Source organism: Protopterus annectens, chromosome 8.part0 (genome assembly GCF_019279795.1).
Source record: "Protopterus annectens isolate FY-2018-M chromosome 8.part0, PAN1.0, whole genome shotgun sequence".
Classification (NCBI taxonomy): Eukaryota; Metazoa; Chordata; order Ceratodontiformes; family Protopteridae; genus Protopterus; species Protopterus annectens.
In genome coordinates this window covers 353,353,815-353,369,963 of record NC_056741.1, presented here as the reverse complement: position 1 = coordinate 353,369,963, position 16,149 = coordinate 353,353,815, and the positions used below count along the sequence as shown (strand labels likewise).

Here is a 16,149-nt window from a genome sequence, read left to right as displayed (position 1 = left end):
CATGTATATTCTATCAGAAACTAGAGCAATAAAGCACCTTCCACATGTAAATTCTGGTCATAAACTTTAGCATTAAACCAATGGGCATGAAACCTTCATCCAGCCGCACTGGAGCCAAATTGTAAAACATTAAAGAGATTCATAAGATCTTTTCAACTTAAGATACATTTGAAATACTTGGCTTGGTTTTCCTTACAGCAGATGGCAATGCTGCAACAATCTTGAAGTTCACATTATACAGTGTTTTCTTACATTTAAAGACACAAGCCTGTATTTACATTTATTTATACAGTTGATAGAATTATGAATCTAATTCTATTTGACTAGGCTGGCAGCCTTTGCCCATCTCTCCCCAGTCATCACAGTTATATTCCTTACTGTCAGTGAAAAATGTTATAAACAGAGGAAAGGGAAGGCTTTAGATAGGAGACAGGGAGTAAAATATTAAGTAGAAGTGAAATAAGCAGGACTGGTGGTCTAATATAGATGAAATAAATATTTGAACAATTTGTCAAAGCTGTTCGAAATTACTTAATAAGTGAAATTATGAGAGAATACTTGATTTACATGAACAAAAGGATGAAAAGGGACACTTTAAATTTCTCTGGGGCTCTAGCTGCACAAAGACCCAGCTAATGCTGAAATGTGGCAACAAGATTTGTAGCGAAAGAATGGTGGCACAGATACATAATGGGTTCAAAGGAAGGTGTTCAAGCTGGTGAATGATTAAGTACAAAAGGACATCCACCTGCAGCAAGTACTCCAACCTTTGCAATGTATGGACTGGATCAAGTAAGATCTATTAGCTTCTGACCTACATTGAACAAAACAAATGTGATAAAAAAATGACCACAAAAACTAACCTGGATAGAATGTAATGTGTATTAAAACAAAAATGAGCAATATGTTTTATATATGCGTCTGGCTTATAGAATTGCATACTTCGACATTCACAATAATACTGTATGATATAAAGCACTGCAAGCCAGCTATACTCAAGTTGCATGATATGATTTTCCAAGCTGCATGATATTATTTTATCTGTCTGCTCATGCATTAGCCCTGTAAATATATTTATTAATATCCAACATACATTTCTGTCTAATACTGACTGTTCTTCTGTGTGATGTTTAGAATTGTTTCTCTGTCTTATGAATGCTGCATATGAGTGATTTCATTTTTTTTTAAATTACATGTTACATGTGTTCTTATAAAAGTCATTGCTGTCACTTTTGCCTTTGGTCAAGGTCATGGATGAAAAGTGTCACCAGACCAGCCCACCTACCTCGTTAATATATTTATAAATCTATGAATACATATGTGTATCACAATGATTCCCAGCCTACAGCTCTCTTACACCTGTTTTGTCATATATAAGTAGACTATCAGAGATGACAGTGAAATTCACATATTTGCATACTGTCATCAATGGTTTACTATTACAAATAAGGAAAAAAAGAAAATATCTAACATTTCTAAGATGCTGGAATATGTTACTGCTCTGAAATACATCACTGCTTCAAAGTCTCTAAGTACCACAAGATATATATATATATATATATATATATATATATATATATATATATATATATATATATATATATGTATATATATAAACTGGTACTTAGAACTACCTTCATCTTCCTACGTAAGGATATGCTAATCTACAGTATGCTTTATACTGTGCATTTAGATTGCACAAGGAATGAATTTTGGCAATTACAAGGAGGATACCTAAATAAAAGCCACCTTTATTCTGCCTGTGACAATAGCAGACATATGTAAACTGTTTACTAACTATCAATATCATGACAAATAATAGCTGTAGCTAGTAACAATATGTTAGCTTTCTAATACTGTCTCTATTATTGATGTTCAACTGATATGTGGTACATCTGTAATACCACAGGAGTGCATGTGTCCTGCAATCCTATCTTAGGGTTTACTCATGTTCCTCTTTTTGCAAGACCATCCTGATTTCCACAGTTATGTCCTGTGAAAAATGTGAAAAATCGCAAATGTCATAATATTTTAGGGGAAAAATACTTTCAAACTTTCCACCAAGTACTGAAAAATACAATGATAAAATTGTCTTTCAGCTTCTCCCATTAGGGGTCGCCATAGTGGATCACTGGTCCACAGTTTGACTGGCAGTGGAGATTTTTATGGTGATGAGTTGCCAGACTGGCACCCAATCTTCACAGAAGGCATACACACATACACACACACACACACACACACACACACACACACACACACACGCGCGCGCGCGCACCTACGGCACATCTTCAAAACTCACTCAACTGCAGGGAGGACATGCAGACTCTGCACAGAAGGTGCTCCAGCCGAGAATGGAACCAGAGAACCTCTTGTTGTGAGGCAACAACACTAACCGCTGCACCACCACCGGCTCACTGAAAAAATATATCTTAAACATCTCAGTATGATATAGACCATATCTCTAGAGCCTTAAGGGAACAAGGGTTGAACTTGGCTAGTCTTGTAAGGGCCCTAGAGCCATTAGCCTAGTAACATCCAACTGAACCTGTGAATTTATGACACAAAACAACAGAAGTAGCTAAAACTCTATAACACGAGACATTATTTCAGTAATAAGGTGAAATTCTGCCTTTTGCACTAGCTGTGGGTATGATATGTACTACAAAATCTTACTTTTCAGTAAGAATTTTTCTACTTTCGTCATATGAAAGGGTGACAGCCCTAACCTGAGTGTTATAGAGTGGCACTCTGTATGCATTGCATAAATCACACTCCACATGAACCACATACCCAATCAAGTCAACACTGTAATATATTTGGTGTACTGCAAAAGTCACTTGAACTCTGCCCTCTAGCATACTTCTGTTCTATAAGCATTATCAGTGCATCATTATATTGACTAATTGTTAGTCCAAAACTACTCGTCAATCTTGTTCTTAAACTGAAAATACGAGGATAACGTGTAGGTCTCAGTGCATCACTATTCACATAGTGCAAGACTTTAATACAGAAACAACATGGCATCTCTGGCTTCTGCTGCTTTTTTCTGTACTGTTTGTTCATGAATAACTTGCCCACAAAGTATAACCAAGTTTTAAGTTGGACAGTCTCATCAGTGTGACCAGCACTGCACAGGATACTCTATGCAGGACAGAATGTACTTTTATATTTTAATTCATACTGCCTCACTGCATGGCATAGCAATTGTAAGTCATATTTTGTACAGCAAAGGATTCCACAACACCATAAATGATCTTCATGAATCTCGGCCACAGAATATTGTATCCCTACTCATGGGAAGAAGTATTATGTTACTCCATCTTTCTACTAATGAAATAATCTTGCTGGATATTAGCTTATATATTTAGGATTGTGTCTGGGTAATGACTGAATAGTGTATGTTCACTTACTTGGTTATCTAACCTCAATAAAATAAAAAATAAAAACAATTAATGACTTAGACTTTTCTATGATATAGCCTGGCAAATATTAACACTGGCATTCTTTCTTGTGAATCTTGCTTTCCTCAGACACAATATGGGTTTTAGGGTCACAAACTGACCCCAAAAGACCTGAATGCAATACAGTCTAATCACATGTAATAGTAGATATATATATATATATATATATTATATATATATATATATATATATATATATATATATATATATATATATATAAAATAAATAAATAAAATATAATTTATGTAACAAAGGATTACAGTACTAAACAACAGTAAAAGTAAAAGCTATAAACCACAGAAATATATACTTTCATTTCTGCTTTCTGTTACTTTCTGGAATTACTATGTGGCTTGGATTTTTCTCTTATGCTTTATAAGACAGACAAGTACTTCATCATCTATCCCTGTTACCTGGGCTGCATTCAGGGTTCCATCACTCTGCACTAGGAAGCCAAGCAGGTATTTTTAATGTTTTTATTTTTTTGGAGACAGAATTCACACGCATTACTTCTTCATATATATTTATAATGCAATATGTCAGTTTCACATAAATTCGTTATTAATGACAACTGTATGCATCCCCCTTTTTCTTTTCTAGATATGAATAAAATGGCATATGCAATGCCTCAGTGATAAGGGTCTCTTATTCTGAATAATATGGACACAGGTACATTATCCTGTATAAACATCACTCTACAAATTGCTCAGTAACAAACTAAGCTTCTAGAGTTTGCGCAATCACTATGTAATAGCTACATATACGTGTCATATCCACTTTAAAGAAACTGTATTACAGTTTAATCTTACCATCTGTGCAAACTAGGGAACTCTTCGCCATTTCCACTTGTGTACCTTCAGGCTGTTCAAAATAAAAAGACAAGAGTGTTACTATGTTAATAGTGAATCTTCAGACAAATAAAAAGAGGACTTTGATTTTAATGCATGATTCTTTTTCTTTCATAGTTTTAATCAGTGCTGCTCTGTCATAAAATACAGTTTACAGAAGTGGAAGTAAACACATTTCAAGAAGTATTACCAGTACCTCAAAAAATAAATGCCAGCTATAAGATAAGTTTGATGCTATGTATTCATCCCCCTGTTGCCTATCTGTGTACTGCTTGGAGGAAATTTCATAGCACCTAGTACATAGTACATAATAAGCAAGGTTAGGCAGACGTTTTTGAGCAGTGACAAAAAAATCATGTATTTTGCACTTGCAAGATGATCAGCTGTCAGGTAGACAAACTCCACAGGAAGGAAGGGAGTAATGATACATGGACAGGCACATACAGTTAAATAGTGTAATTATAGTTCTGTTTAATTAGGCAATAAATATGCACATGATTGCAAGAAATCCAGAAAGAAAAGTATAAAAAAAAAATTTACTGATGTCAGTTATTAAAGTATCCCCTCCAGTTGTCCTCAATGAAATGCTGCTTTGCAACTGCTATCGGGGGGGGGGGGGGGGGGCTTCCAATATTCTAAGCTAATATTTAAAAGTTAGATTTTCAAATACTGTGCCAACTATGTCAAACTGCCCTCAGAGTCAAAACTGTAATCGGTTAAGTTACTCCATGAATTTATGGGAATTATACAGCTTTTAAGTATTTTTCATTCAAGAAAGGCCTCTTCATGGCTAGATCTGCAGCTGATCAGTCAGTTCTTGAATACTAAATAATGTATTTTCCCTACATTGTAATAGCCTCATATTTACTCAAATTCAAAATTATTCCAGCAGGAGTCTACCCAATACTTACATATATTTGTATAGTAGTTGTAGATTTATAATATAACAGTTATAGGTGCAGCTTTTACTTGATGACCATTATCTGTGTTGCAGTCCTCAGAAAAGAAGCTGTCTCCTACATTATCTGTTCCCACAGAGAATATGTGGGAAGTAGAGTCAGGCTGTTGCTTTCCCTAGCCTGTTGAGCATAAGAAAAATCATAGGATCATAGCAGATTACTAGGCAATTGACCCAAAGGTCATTTTAAGCCTGGCCATTTTATCCTAATGTAATACCATGAAAATGCTAGTCAATACCCAAGATTGCATTTAGTGATGACTACCCATGTCCAGCAGGTTTGTAGGCGCTACTCCGATAAGAATTTACAATGCCCCATCCACTCATCCAGTTTCCTCTTAAACAATGTCATAGAGGTTCTCTGTTTCACATGCATTGGTAGTCTGTTGTAAAGATGTGGCAGTCGCTGGGAGATAAATCTGTCTCTCCAGCATCTCCTATTTAAGTTGCAGGCCGTATTTAGGTCCCTGGAACAGGTAGACTTAGTCCTGTTTGATTTACTGATATGCAGCAAGTTCATTAGGTTTAGGTCTTGGATTGCTCTGTAGGCCAGGCATAAGTCTCCCCTAAGAAGTCTATACGACATGGAGTATAGTGACAGGGACTTTATTCGGTCTTTGTAAGGCATATGCTGGAGCTTTTTGATTTTCTTTGTTAGAAACCTTTGAGGTCTCTCCAGTTGCTGCAGGTGCTTTGTATGGGACATACCAAATATGGCATTATACTCAATTATGGGCCAGATTAGTGCCAAGTATATAGGGGTTATAACCTCTTTTTCTCTTGAGGCGATGCCTTTACTAATCAAGTGTGCTACATAAAACGCCTTCCTTACTACAGCAGACACAGGGTGATCGAAGTTAAGGTTGCAGTCAACTTGTGATATCAGGTTCCTTACCACTTCATAGGTGCTCACGGTATTGTTGTTGATTTCACAGAGTGAAGGGACACTGTTTGTGCCGAAGGGAATGATGATGCATTTCTTTGCATTCAGTATGAGACTGACTAATAACACCAGTCACTGGTCTGCGTGAGACCCTCCTGGAGTATACTGATATCATCTGGGGAATTCAATGATTGCACCTAGTTTGCAGTCATCTGCAAACTTAGTCAGCCCACCCCTTAGTTTTGACCTGGCGTCTAAATTACCTGTTCGAACGTTTAGGTTAGCGAATACCTAAACATCAATCTGGTAATATCGAAAAATTAAAAACAGTGAACGGCCAATTTAACGTAGGGAATGAATTCCCTCAGTCGCAAAAAAAAAAAAAATTTAAACCAAACCCCCCCTACTACGAGATTGCTCTACAGTGGGGAAAGAGGCAAAATCCACATATCGGCCAAGGGAATTCATTCCCTGCGTTAAATCGGACGTTCACGTTTTTTTGCTTTCGCTATTATCACATAGACTTTTAGGTATTCGCTAACCTAAACGTTCAGTCAGGTAGTAGGAACCCTTGACCTGAATCTCTGAGAAGTATATATCAAACAGTGGGGGGACCCAGCACTGACCCCTGTGACATCCCATTAGTAACAGTTCTGCTGGTTGATGTTTTGTGGGATGACAGTGCTAAACTAAAGTGTATTAAACTTGTTTAACTAAATGCTGGTGCATCTTTTTTGGTCAGCCACATGGTTAGCAAAGCGGAATATTGTTGGGAATGTGCCATTCTTTACCTTGCCTGGATTCACCTTGAAATGGTGAGTGCAACAAAAACAATACCAGAGGACAACCAATGTCCTCACAAAGCCAAATCTTGATTTATAAATGGCATCCAGCTTGTAGTGCTTGATAAAGGTATAGACAGATGACCAAGTTGCTGCCTTTTGAATACTTCTAGAATCCACTCCTTACAATACCAGAGGACAACTAATGTCCTCACAAAGCCAACTTTGGATTTATAAATAGCATCCAGCTTGTAGTGCTTGATAAAAGTATAGACAAATGGCCAAGTTGCTGCCTCTTGAATATTTCTAGAATCCACTCCTTTCCAATATACCACTGAACAGGAAAAGGCCCTGGTGGGATGTCTCTTTATTTTGCCTGGATTCACCTTGCTATGGTGGGTGTAACAATACACAATGCCAGAGATAACAAACGTGTAATGGTTGATTACAGATAGGCTGACCTTTATTTGCCTCATATAGGAAATAAGTCTTTAAGCCTTCAAAGAGATTTGTTCTGTCAAGTTAGTACCTAAGCTTCCGATACAAATCAAAGGTATGAAGTGTCCTTCCTCCCTTATTCTTAGGTTGTGGAAAGAGCATAGGGAGATTAATTGACTGACTGAGATTTAATTCTGAGACCACTTTATGCATGAATTAACCTGATGTAATATTCCTAATGAAAATCTTTTTCTATTTCTGTATTATGTAACATCTATTTGAATTGTGCAATATGGGTTTGTACAATACAAAATATGTATTTAACATTTAATTGAAATGTATATTATGGATTTGTGCTTTTTCTGAACTATGCATTTGTATTTCTCTGGAGCTTTTCTCCTCAGGACTCCATTGAAAATGGGCTCCTTGTAGCCCAATGGACTATCCTGGAAAACAAACTGCAAATAAATAAATAAATGTGGAGTCACCCACTTTGATAGTGTGTGTCTGGTTTGTGAGCCAGTTGGCAACCCATCTTACAACAAAGGGGTTTACATTCAGTTTAAGTTTGTCGGTAATGCCTAAATGTAGGACTGTGTTGAAGGCCTTTGCCAAGTCAAGTTATGCTGTCTGTACAGATTTGCCCTCATCACTGGCCCTGGTCACATTTTCAAAGAAGTCCAACAGATTTAACAGGCAGGATCTGCCCTTGATGAAGCCAAATTGGGTAGGATCCAGGGTTTGGAGGTCATCTATGTCTTTATTTATGAGGTCCATAATGATAAGTTCCATGGCCTTACAGATAAGGCTGGTCAGGCTTTTGGGTCTGTAATTTCCCGAGTCTGTTGCTAGGCCTCCTTTGTGGAGGAGAATAACTGTTGCTGTTCTCCATTCCACAGAAACACAACATGTGGTTAGGCTATGATTGAAAAGGGTACTTAATGGTGATGGTAGTTCATGTTTTAGCCTGTTTAGAAGACAGCCTGGAATGTCATCTGGTCCCATAGAGGCTATGTTTTTTGGCTTGGACAAGCCTTTGAGGACCTTGTCTTCAAATATGTAGGGTGGGGGGGGGGGGTTTTGGGGGAAGGTTTGTGATAAGTTATTAGGAGATAAGGGAGTGAAATGTTCGCCAAACCTATCCGCTAGCAGGTTTGCTATCTCTGTGGGTTCAGTGTGTGTGTGATACTGTTGGTCACTATTCTGCACATGCTTGGGTCCTACCGTTTTAGGCTACGTAAGAAGCTGTAAAAGGCCTTATGGTTATCCTTGGCTGTAATTGCTATGTTTCTCTCAAAGGAGCCCTTACAGAATTTGACAAGTTGTCTTATTTGCCTGTTGAGGCTGTGGAGAGTACTCTTCCATTATTGGGGCCCTGCCTTTGTTTTCTTGGGCAACAACTTTTTGTGTTTATTGCAAAGTTTGTTGATATTCGATGTCCACCATGGCAGCTTGTTTTGTACTTGGGGCTCTAGCTTTGATTCTTTATGATACAGCTGAGTTTATATACTCATACAATTGACTGTACAGGGCTTTAGTGTAAACTTCGGTGTAGTTACCACTTCCAACTTGGGGTGGGATTGGAAAACATTTATACCTTTACCAAGGAGGGTATAGCTTGCCTTGGTGAAGTTTTCTAGTCTGATTTCGCCCTTTGTGAGTTTTGGTGTTAGTGCCAGCTCGAAGGTGACTGTTTTGTGGTCAGATTTAACTAATGAGTTGTTAACTAATGACAGTTGTGGCAGTGCATCTGTTTGACATGTCAGTGAGGACCAGCTAGAATGTTTGTTCCTCTTGTTGGAGTATGAGCAATTTGTTCCAGGGCACTTGAATTAACAAAGTCAAGGAACGCTTGCTTTAGCAAGTTGGGGCTAGTGTAGGTTTCCCAGTTGATGGTGGGATAATTGAAATCCCTATAACCCAGTGTTCAGTAAAATTTGGACTGTGAACCACTTCACCAAACAAACAAGCAAAAAACTGTTAAAACGAACCAGGAACAATGAGAGAAGTTCTTCTGTATGTTGAAAAATCCAAGTATTTATTATACTGTTAAAACGTCTATAGGTCTAAATGGTGGGGCATGCAGCCTTTTATGCAGTTTAGGAGTGCCAAAAAAAGCTGGGATTCTAGGTGCTGCCATTGATAAATATTTATGGGTATCCATATCAATGGAACCTTCTAGGAATAAATCATTTAAAGTTTCCCTAATCTTACTATATGCTATGTTGACCTCGTTCAATGTCACCTGCCTATAAGAGGGAGTTTCTAGATGTTTGAACATATAGTCAACATAGGTGCAGTGATCCATAAATACAAGACCTCCCCCTTTATCTGGTTTCATTACCCTGATGTTACATTCTTTTCAATAAATTAATGAAATCCTGTTCCAAAAAGGTAATATTATTGATGTATTTATGACGTCTATGTGTCACATTGTTCTTGATGGCCCAGAAATCAACTTCGCATATTTTTTCAAACGTGTGCAAAGTAGGGTGGAGAGGAGGGTTGTAAGAACTAGAGATTCTTAATGCATTAGTTATGGGCAAATTATTACCCATCAATAGATTCAAATTAAGCTTACGGACAAAAACTTTCAAATCAATAACAGTTTTTCCAATATCCATTTTGCGACTAGGAACAAAAGATAAGTCTTTCGATAAAAAGTCTTTGCACACGTTTATAAAAATGTGCGAAGTTGATTTCTGGGCCATCAAGAACAATGTGACACATAGACGTCATAAATACATCAATAATATTACCTTTTTGGAACAGTATTTCATTAATTTATTGAAAGAATGTAACATCAGGGTAATGAAACCAGATAAAGGGGGAGGTCTTGTATTTATGGATCACTGCACCTATGTTGACTATATGTTCAAACATCTAGAAACTCCTTCTTATAGGCAGGTGACATTGAACGAGGTCAACGTAGCATATAGTAAGATTAGGGAAACTTTAAATGATTTATTCCTAGAAGGTTCCATTGATATGGATACCCATAAATATTTATCAATGGCAGCACCTAGAATCCCAGCCTTTTTTGGCACTCCTAAACTGCATAAAAGGCTGCATGCCCCACCATTTAGACCTATAGACGTTTTAACAGTATAATAAATACTTGGATTTTTCAACATACAGAAGAACTTCTCTCACTGTTCCTGGTTCGTTTTAACAGTTTTTTAAAGTTTGGTCAAGTAGGCTTCATGGGCATTGTGACCCATGGAGGGGGAGCTATGACTTGAATGAGGGTCTTACCCACCATAATCTGGATTTGGAATAACTCCATTGAATTGTCCAGTCTAACTAGACAGAAGGTGCATTTATCTCTAACATAGATAGAAACACAGCCTCCTCTGGTTTTCACATGTCCATTTTGTGGTCTAAAGGTGGAGAAAACATTGTAGCCTTGCAAGGCCAGGGTGCTCTCTGAGGCCCTGCACCTGGTTTCTGTGACTGCACATGACCCTTATTTTGTTCTGATTGGCTAATTTCACATGGGTAATGTTGTTTTTCAGACTTTATCTAAAAAGGCACTAGGGGGAGGCAAGAGCTTTTGCCAGCAGCCAAATGCCTACAGGTGAGGTGCAAACTGTCTCTGGCAAAGCAGTGAGGTTTGTCGACTATGCCTTCCCAAGCTGACAGGAACTGGAACCCCTTTGAATGACACCAAGAACTAAGCCAATTATTGAAATCAATCATGTTTTGTTTATACTGCGGCATCATTCCTAGGTGAGGGTAGTATGCTGCTCAAGGCTAGGGACATACCTGCCTGAGACACATACTCAGAGAGTTCAACCATGTTTCTCTTCATACAGTCCAGCAAGGTACCCCTCAAGTTGTTCACACCAACATGAACTATGACATAGTCATAATGATACTTATTGCTGAGAGACCTGAGTGCATGCGTGATCTGAAGAATCCTGGCACCAGACTGGCAGCTGACGGTGACTTTCTCCTTGTCCACCCTGGTGAGTGGAACATCTGTCTGTCTTGCTACTGAGTCTCTAATGACAGGAAAATTTAGTTTTTGAGTGTTTCATCTTACGGGCTTGGTGGGTGAGACACTGGTGTTGCTATGTGCTGTGGGGGCTGTGTTAGTTGTAACAGTCTTTTGTTTTGGATGTTTCTGGTGTTCATGTAATTTTTCGAGAGAACCTCCGTGTATGTAGATTTTTGTGTTTGATGTGTACTATGTGTATGAGTAATGAGTACTATGTGCATATGCAGTGGTGGGCGAGTTGACAGCCTCTTCCGTGTTACTGTTTTGAATGTGAGAGAGCATGGATTCAAGATTCTTGGTGTAGATACATCTCTTGCACTTTGTACTAGAATGAGTTATTAGTAGAGGGTTGTGGGTGTACATGAGGCTGTGATGCCCCTGCACTGGCCCAGTAATCAAGGAGCCTCAATCCTCACCACTGGCAACAGTGGGGAACATACACACTGGGACGATGACAAGTACACACACACAGTAAAGTGCAATTTCCCTTAAAAGCACACAGAGACCACTGTCAGTCTGGGGCTGGTTTCTCCCTCTTTCTCCAGATCCACAATAAGACTCTCCAATGGCACAGCTATAGTGTTGAGATCTCAGCTGAGTGGCCAAGCCAAAACCTCCAGTACCCTCTCCGTCCAACCAGTGCTTCATGTCCCTGCCCAAGTAGGTGACATACACACACACACACTTTGAGGTTTGATTTATATACAAACACACACACACACACACACACACACACACACACACACACACACACACACACACACACACACACACACACACACACACACACTCCTGGGAAAGGTTGGCACAGGTTTACTAGCTATGTGACCTTCTGCCCAGACTATAAGGTAGTTTCCACTGCCACTAGTCATTACTTATCAGCTACTTTAAGGCCCTTAACAAAGGTGTCCAATCCTACAGTGTAATGTTACTATTAATCCAAATAGTAGTCTGACCAAGAGCACGGCTATTTTAGGAGTGGCCTGTACAATGTCACCAAATACATATGCAAGTATGCTAAGAGCTTAAATATCTCTAAACAGACCAGCCACAACTGAAAGGTTTAAATATAAGTAATAATAAATAATAAAAGAACAAGACAATACTAAATAAGTAATCAGTTACATTGAGTTCAAAATCACAGGAAATATTAAAACAACAGTGCAGGACAGTCTCAAATAAATAAAGAAAACATCTAATCTATACTTTACTATATTCCTATCTGCATCTAAAAAGGTTACTATGGCCTAAAAACTTACTTACAGCAAGGCAAGTGCAGAAGGTGGTGATTAGTGAATGTTTCCAGTTCAAAGAGAAAATACAAAATGCACAGTGTCTCTCTCTGAGAGAGTTCTTAAATTAATATCAAATATTATTGCTGGGTTAGCTTGGATAACATCACCTTTTGTCACCTGATTTTAGTTCCCAAGCTAACACCCCCCCCCCCATTGTCAGGACTAACAGAATGTAATATCTCCCTATGAAAAATACATGTCTTTCAGATCTTTGCAGATCCTGGAAGTCATAGAACAATAAAAAACTTCTACATCTTAAATCTAGCAATTACTTCTCTTTCAAGACAACACAAAAACACTTCTAGCTCTAAACATTTTGTCTGCTACTGCATTGAAACTGAGAGATAACCTATCTTTTATTACGTGGTTATGAACAATTTAATTTTAACTATTTTCTCTGAATTTTTTCAAGTTAATCTCCTGTGTTCCAGTTTCCATTAAACATATACATCTAAAGAGTCACAATATTTTATATACATTTCTGTTCTAAGCCAGCAGGGCATACTGTGGTTACATTTTAGCTCAGTACTATACACACACTTCTGTATAAATCATACCAATATTCACAAATGACACAGAATTATTTACAAAATTCCAGATAGCTGGGCTGGCAGTGACTGAAGGGCAAAAGTTGCTGACACATAAGTCCACTTTCCATATCTATTCAATGCCCTAAACTCTTTGTTAGCAGGATAAATAGAAGAGCTTTCCTCTGATGGCTCCTTCTTCGTGGCTGTCGCCATCATCATAGCATCTACAGGTGGACCCTTACTCCTGTGCTTCCTATCAGTTAGGGCAGATAATATAATATCAGCCTTCTTTGGAACTGGCTCCACCACATCAGGGTCCTTCCATGCCCATTGAGCTACTAGATCTAGAAGAGGGTCAACTGGTGGTACCACTCAGGATGAAGTTAATTTGGAACTGAAAGCCTCTAAGAATACTGAGCCATCCAGAGAAGGATCTTGGGATGTCCAAACCACTATCTTTTACATTAATTCTAAAATGTCTCCAAAGCAGACATCTTCAGAGAGGAAGGAAAGGGAGCCTCTCCTTCCTGTAAGTCAGTATCTTCCAGAAAGGACTCAGGTGCTGAGTCTGGATGTTTCTGCTTACATGTCCATTTTCTGGGAACACCTTCTGGCGGTTCAGCAGAAGGGTCAGAATCAGACAGGTAACTGACAAAGCAATTACCTTAAAAGCTGTAGGTACCTACTGTTCCTGTATGACTGGATGTAGATGAAAAGAAATAGACTGCAGGTGGGGCTTGGGTGGAGTCAAAATAGTAGTAGCTGCTTTGTTTTTGGAAGATGCCAAAACCATTTTGAAGGCTTCAAAAGCAAAGCTGCTATCAGCTCTGATGATTCTCTCTGCTCCAAAGAGAAAAAGGATAGCTTGGCACTAATAAGCCTCAGTTCTGAAGCAGATCTTGGTTCTGAGCTATCTAAAGTCAAGGCACCAAGGGGAAGAGATGGCTCCAGGAACCTCAGTGTTGAATCACATTCCTGAAGCTTGGCTCCGAAACTTTGGCTCTGGGGGTTTCATCTCTATCCAATGGTATTGGCATTAAGACAGATTGGGATATAGCCAGGATCGAAGACACCAGGATCTCCAGCACCAACAAAGGAACTACGGTTTCAATTGGTTCTGATGAACTCAAAGCCAGGGGTTGGATCAATGCAGATTCTTGCATGGGGGAGGTAGGGTGGCCAACAGTCCTCATCTTCCCATGGGATCATATCAGTAAACACATATCAAATGCTAGTGTTTATCCAGGCCTGAATGATAGAATTTCTCTTTTCCCGCTATTAAAACTCAAATCTGCCTTTTTTTATTTAATTCCATTTATGACAAGGGTTTAATTTTTTTAGAATTTAATTGTATATTTGTATTTTTGGTTATGAATGGTATTTTTTTTAAGGTCAAAGACACAATCACATAGGGAGGTGTGTCATTATAGGTTTAACCAATGATTTTGTAGGAGTGTATATTTAAACCTATGTACCTAGTTTTAAATTTATTCTGAAGAAGTCTTACATTTGGAGATGAAAGTGCTCAATAAATTTTACTTTTGGCATCTGTAGCATTGTGGCTGCTTCCCCGAATTTCTGGATTTTATTTTTTCATGGGATCGTATCAGGATAACCCCAAGCTGTAAATTTATTTATCATCCTGTCGATGTCCATCTTTATATTGCTTCTACATGACCAAGAGGATGAGGTTACCAAGGAGGGCCAACGGTATATCTTTTCTCGTAGTTTTACAGAATATAGCTTTGACATCACCAGTTATGGTGAAAATGAGCCCTTGGAGAAGTAGTACAGGGCCGAGGGGTTGTCAGTTCCATCTTTTTTGGAATTTTAGGTCAGGACCAATAAGCATGGTTGGCTCTGGTGATTTCTTTTTTGAAACTTTGATGGAGATTTGCTTCCTTCTTTCTCCTAGTCGTAAGACCTTGTTTGAGTTTTATCCTTCCCTTTGTTGGTAAAGGTAGAAGGTGAAGGTGAAGGGGTAGCTCCTGTCTGAGCTAGAAGGAGCCCCTTAAGAACTAATTTGTCCTGCCATGTTTGAAGGGACCTGTCACTAAAGGCTGCACAAGCCTGGCAGTCCATGTCTAGGTGAGCTACACTCCGACAATAGATACACCTTGTTTGTGGATCTTGAGGAAGCAATTTGTGCCCATGCTTTTTTTTAAGCTATAGTCATATAGAAAAAGAAAATACCTGGCGAAAGTTAAGAAAATTCTCATTGTAGGAGAGAGTATAAGAGGAGAAAAATGATTTTGTAGAGAGCTCTGTGCATGTCTGAACAGTTCAAGCCATAAACAAGTTCTGAGTATCTGTGGTTCAACCTAAGGTATTATATGTAGGGGAGGAACTGATCAGCTTGTGACTGGCGCAGACGTTGGATCATGTCTGATCAGATAACCCACATGTTTAAACAGACAAAAATAGTCAACCATGGGTCTGTATTTATTTTATTTTAGAAAAAGCAAAGTGGAGTAATCTTCTAAGTGAACTATGTAATACACTGAAATATATAACAATCACATTTTCAAAAATTTAGCCCAATGAAAGAGCATGAGATACCCCCCCCAAGAGTCGAAATAAACTCACCTATAAAATGAAATTTATATCTACCTGTAGATTAAAAAATATAGCATCTATCCATTGTTGAGATTGAGTATTAAAACAGCAAAGAGTTATGAACTGCAATGGAATTCATGAATACAACAGTGCCATGGGTGTTACAAATTAATAAGTTAAGTTTAAATCACCATGACTGAAACACAAAGTTTTTTCAGTGAAGCTAGAAAAGAGGCATAAAATGTTATAAAATAACAAATCAACTGATCTGTTATTTATTTTATTTTACATTTGTTAACTGTGCTACTCTAGCTGGATACATGTCCATTTTCAGTAGAGGCCCAGGAGAAAAGCTCCCTGAAAGACATACAGAAAGAAATATAAAAGTTATAATAGAT

General features: G+C 38.3%; 1 protein-coding gene across 4 annotated transcripts in view; it reads right to left on the bottom strand.

Moving 5' to 3' along the window:
- Positions 1 to 16,149, bottom strand: part of LOC122808806 (alpha-2-macroglobulin-like) — a 2,637,399-nt gene that overhangs the window by 730,489 nt on the left and 1,890,761 nt on the right. For all 4 annotated transcript variants that reach the window (XM_044079865.1, XM_044079862.1, XM_044079863.1 and 1 more), the window contains exon 22: positions 4,271 to 4,322. In XM_044079865.1, coding sequence (XP_043935800.1) covers positions 4,271 to 4,322 — 52 coding nt within the window. The remainder of the gene's footprint in view (positions 1 to 4,270; positions 4,323 to 16,149) is intronic.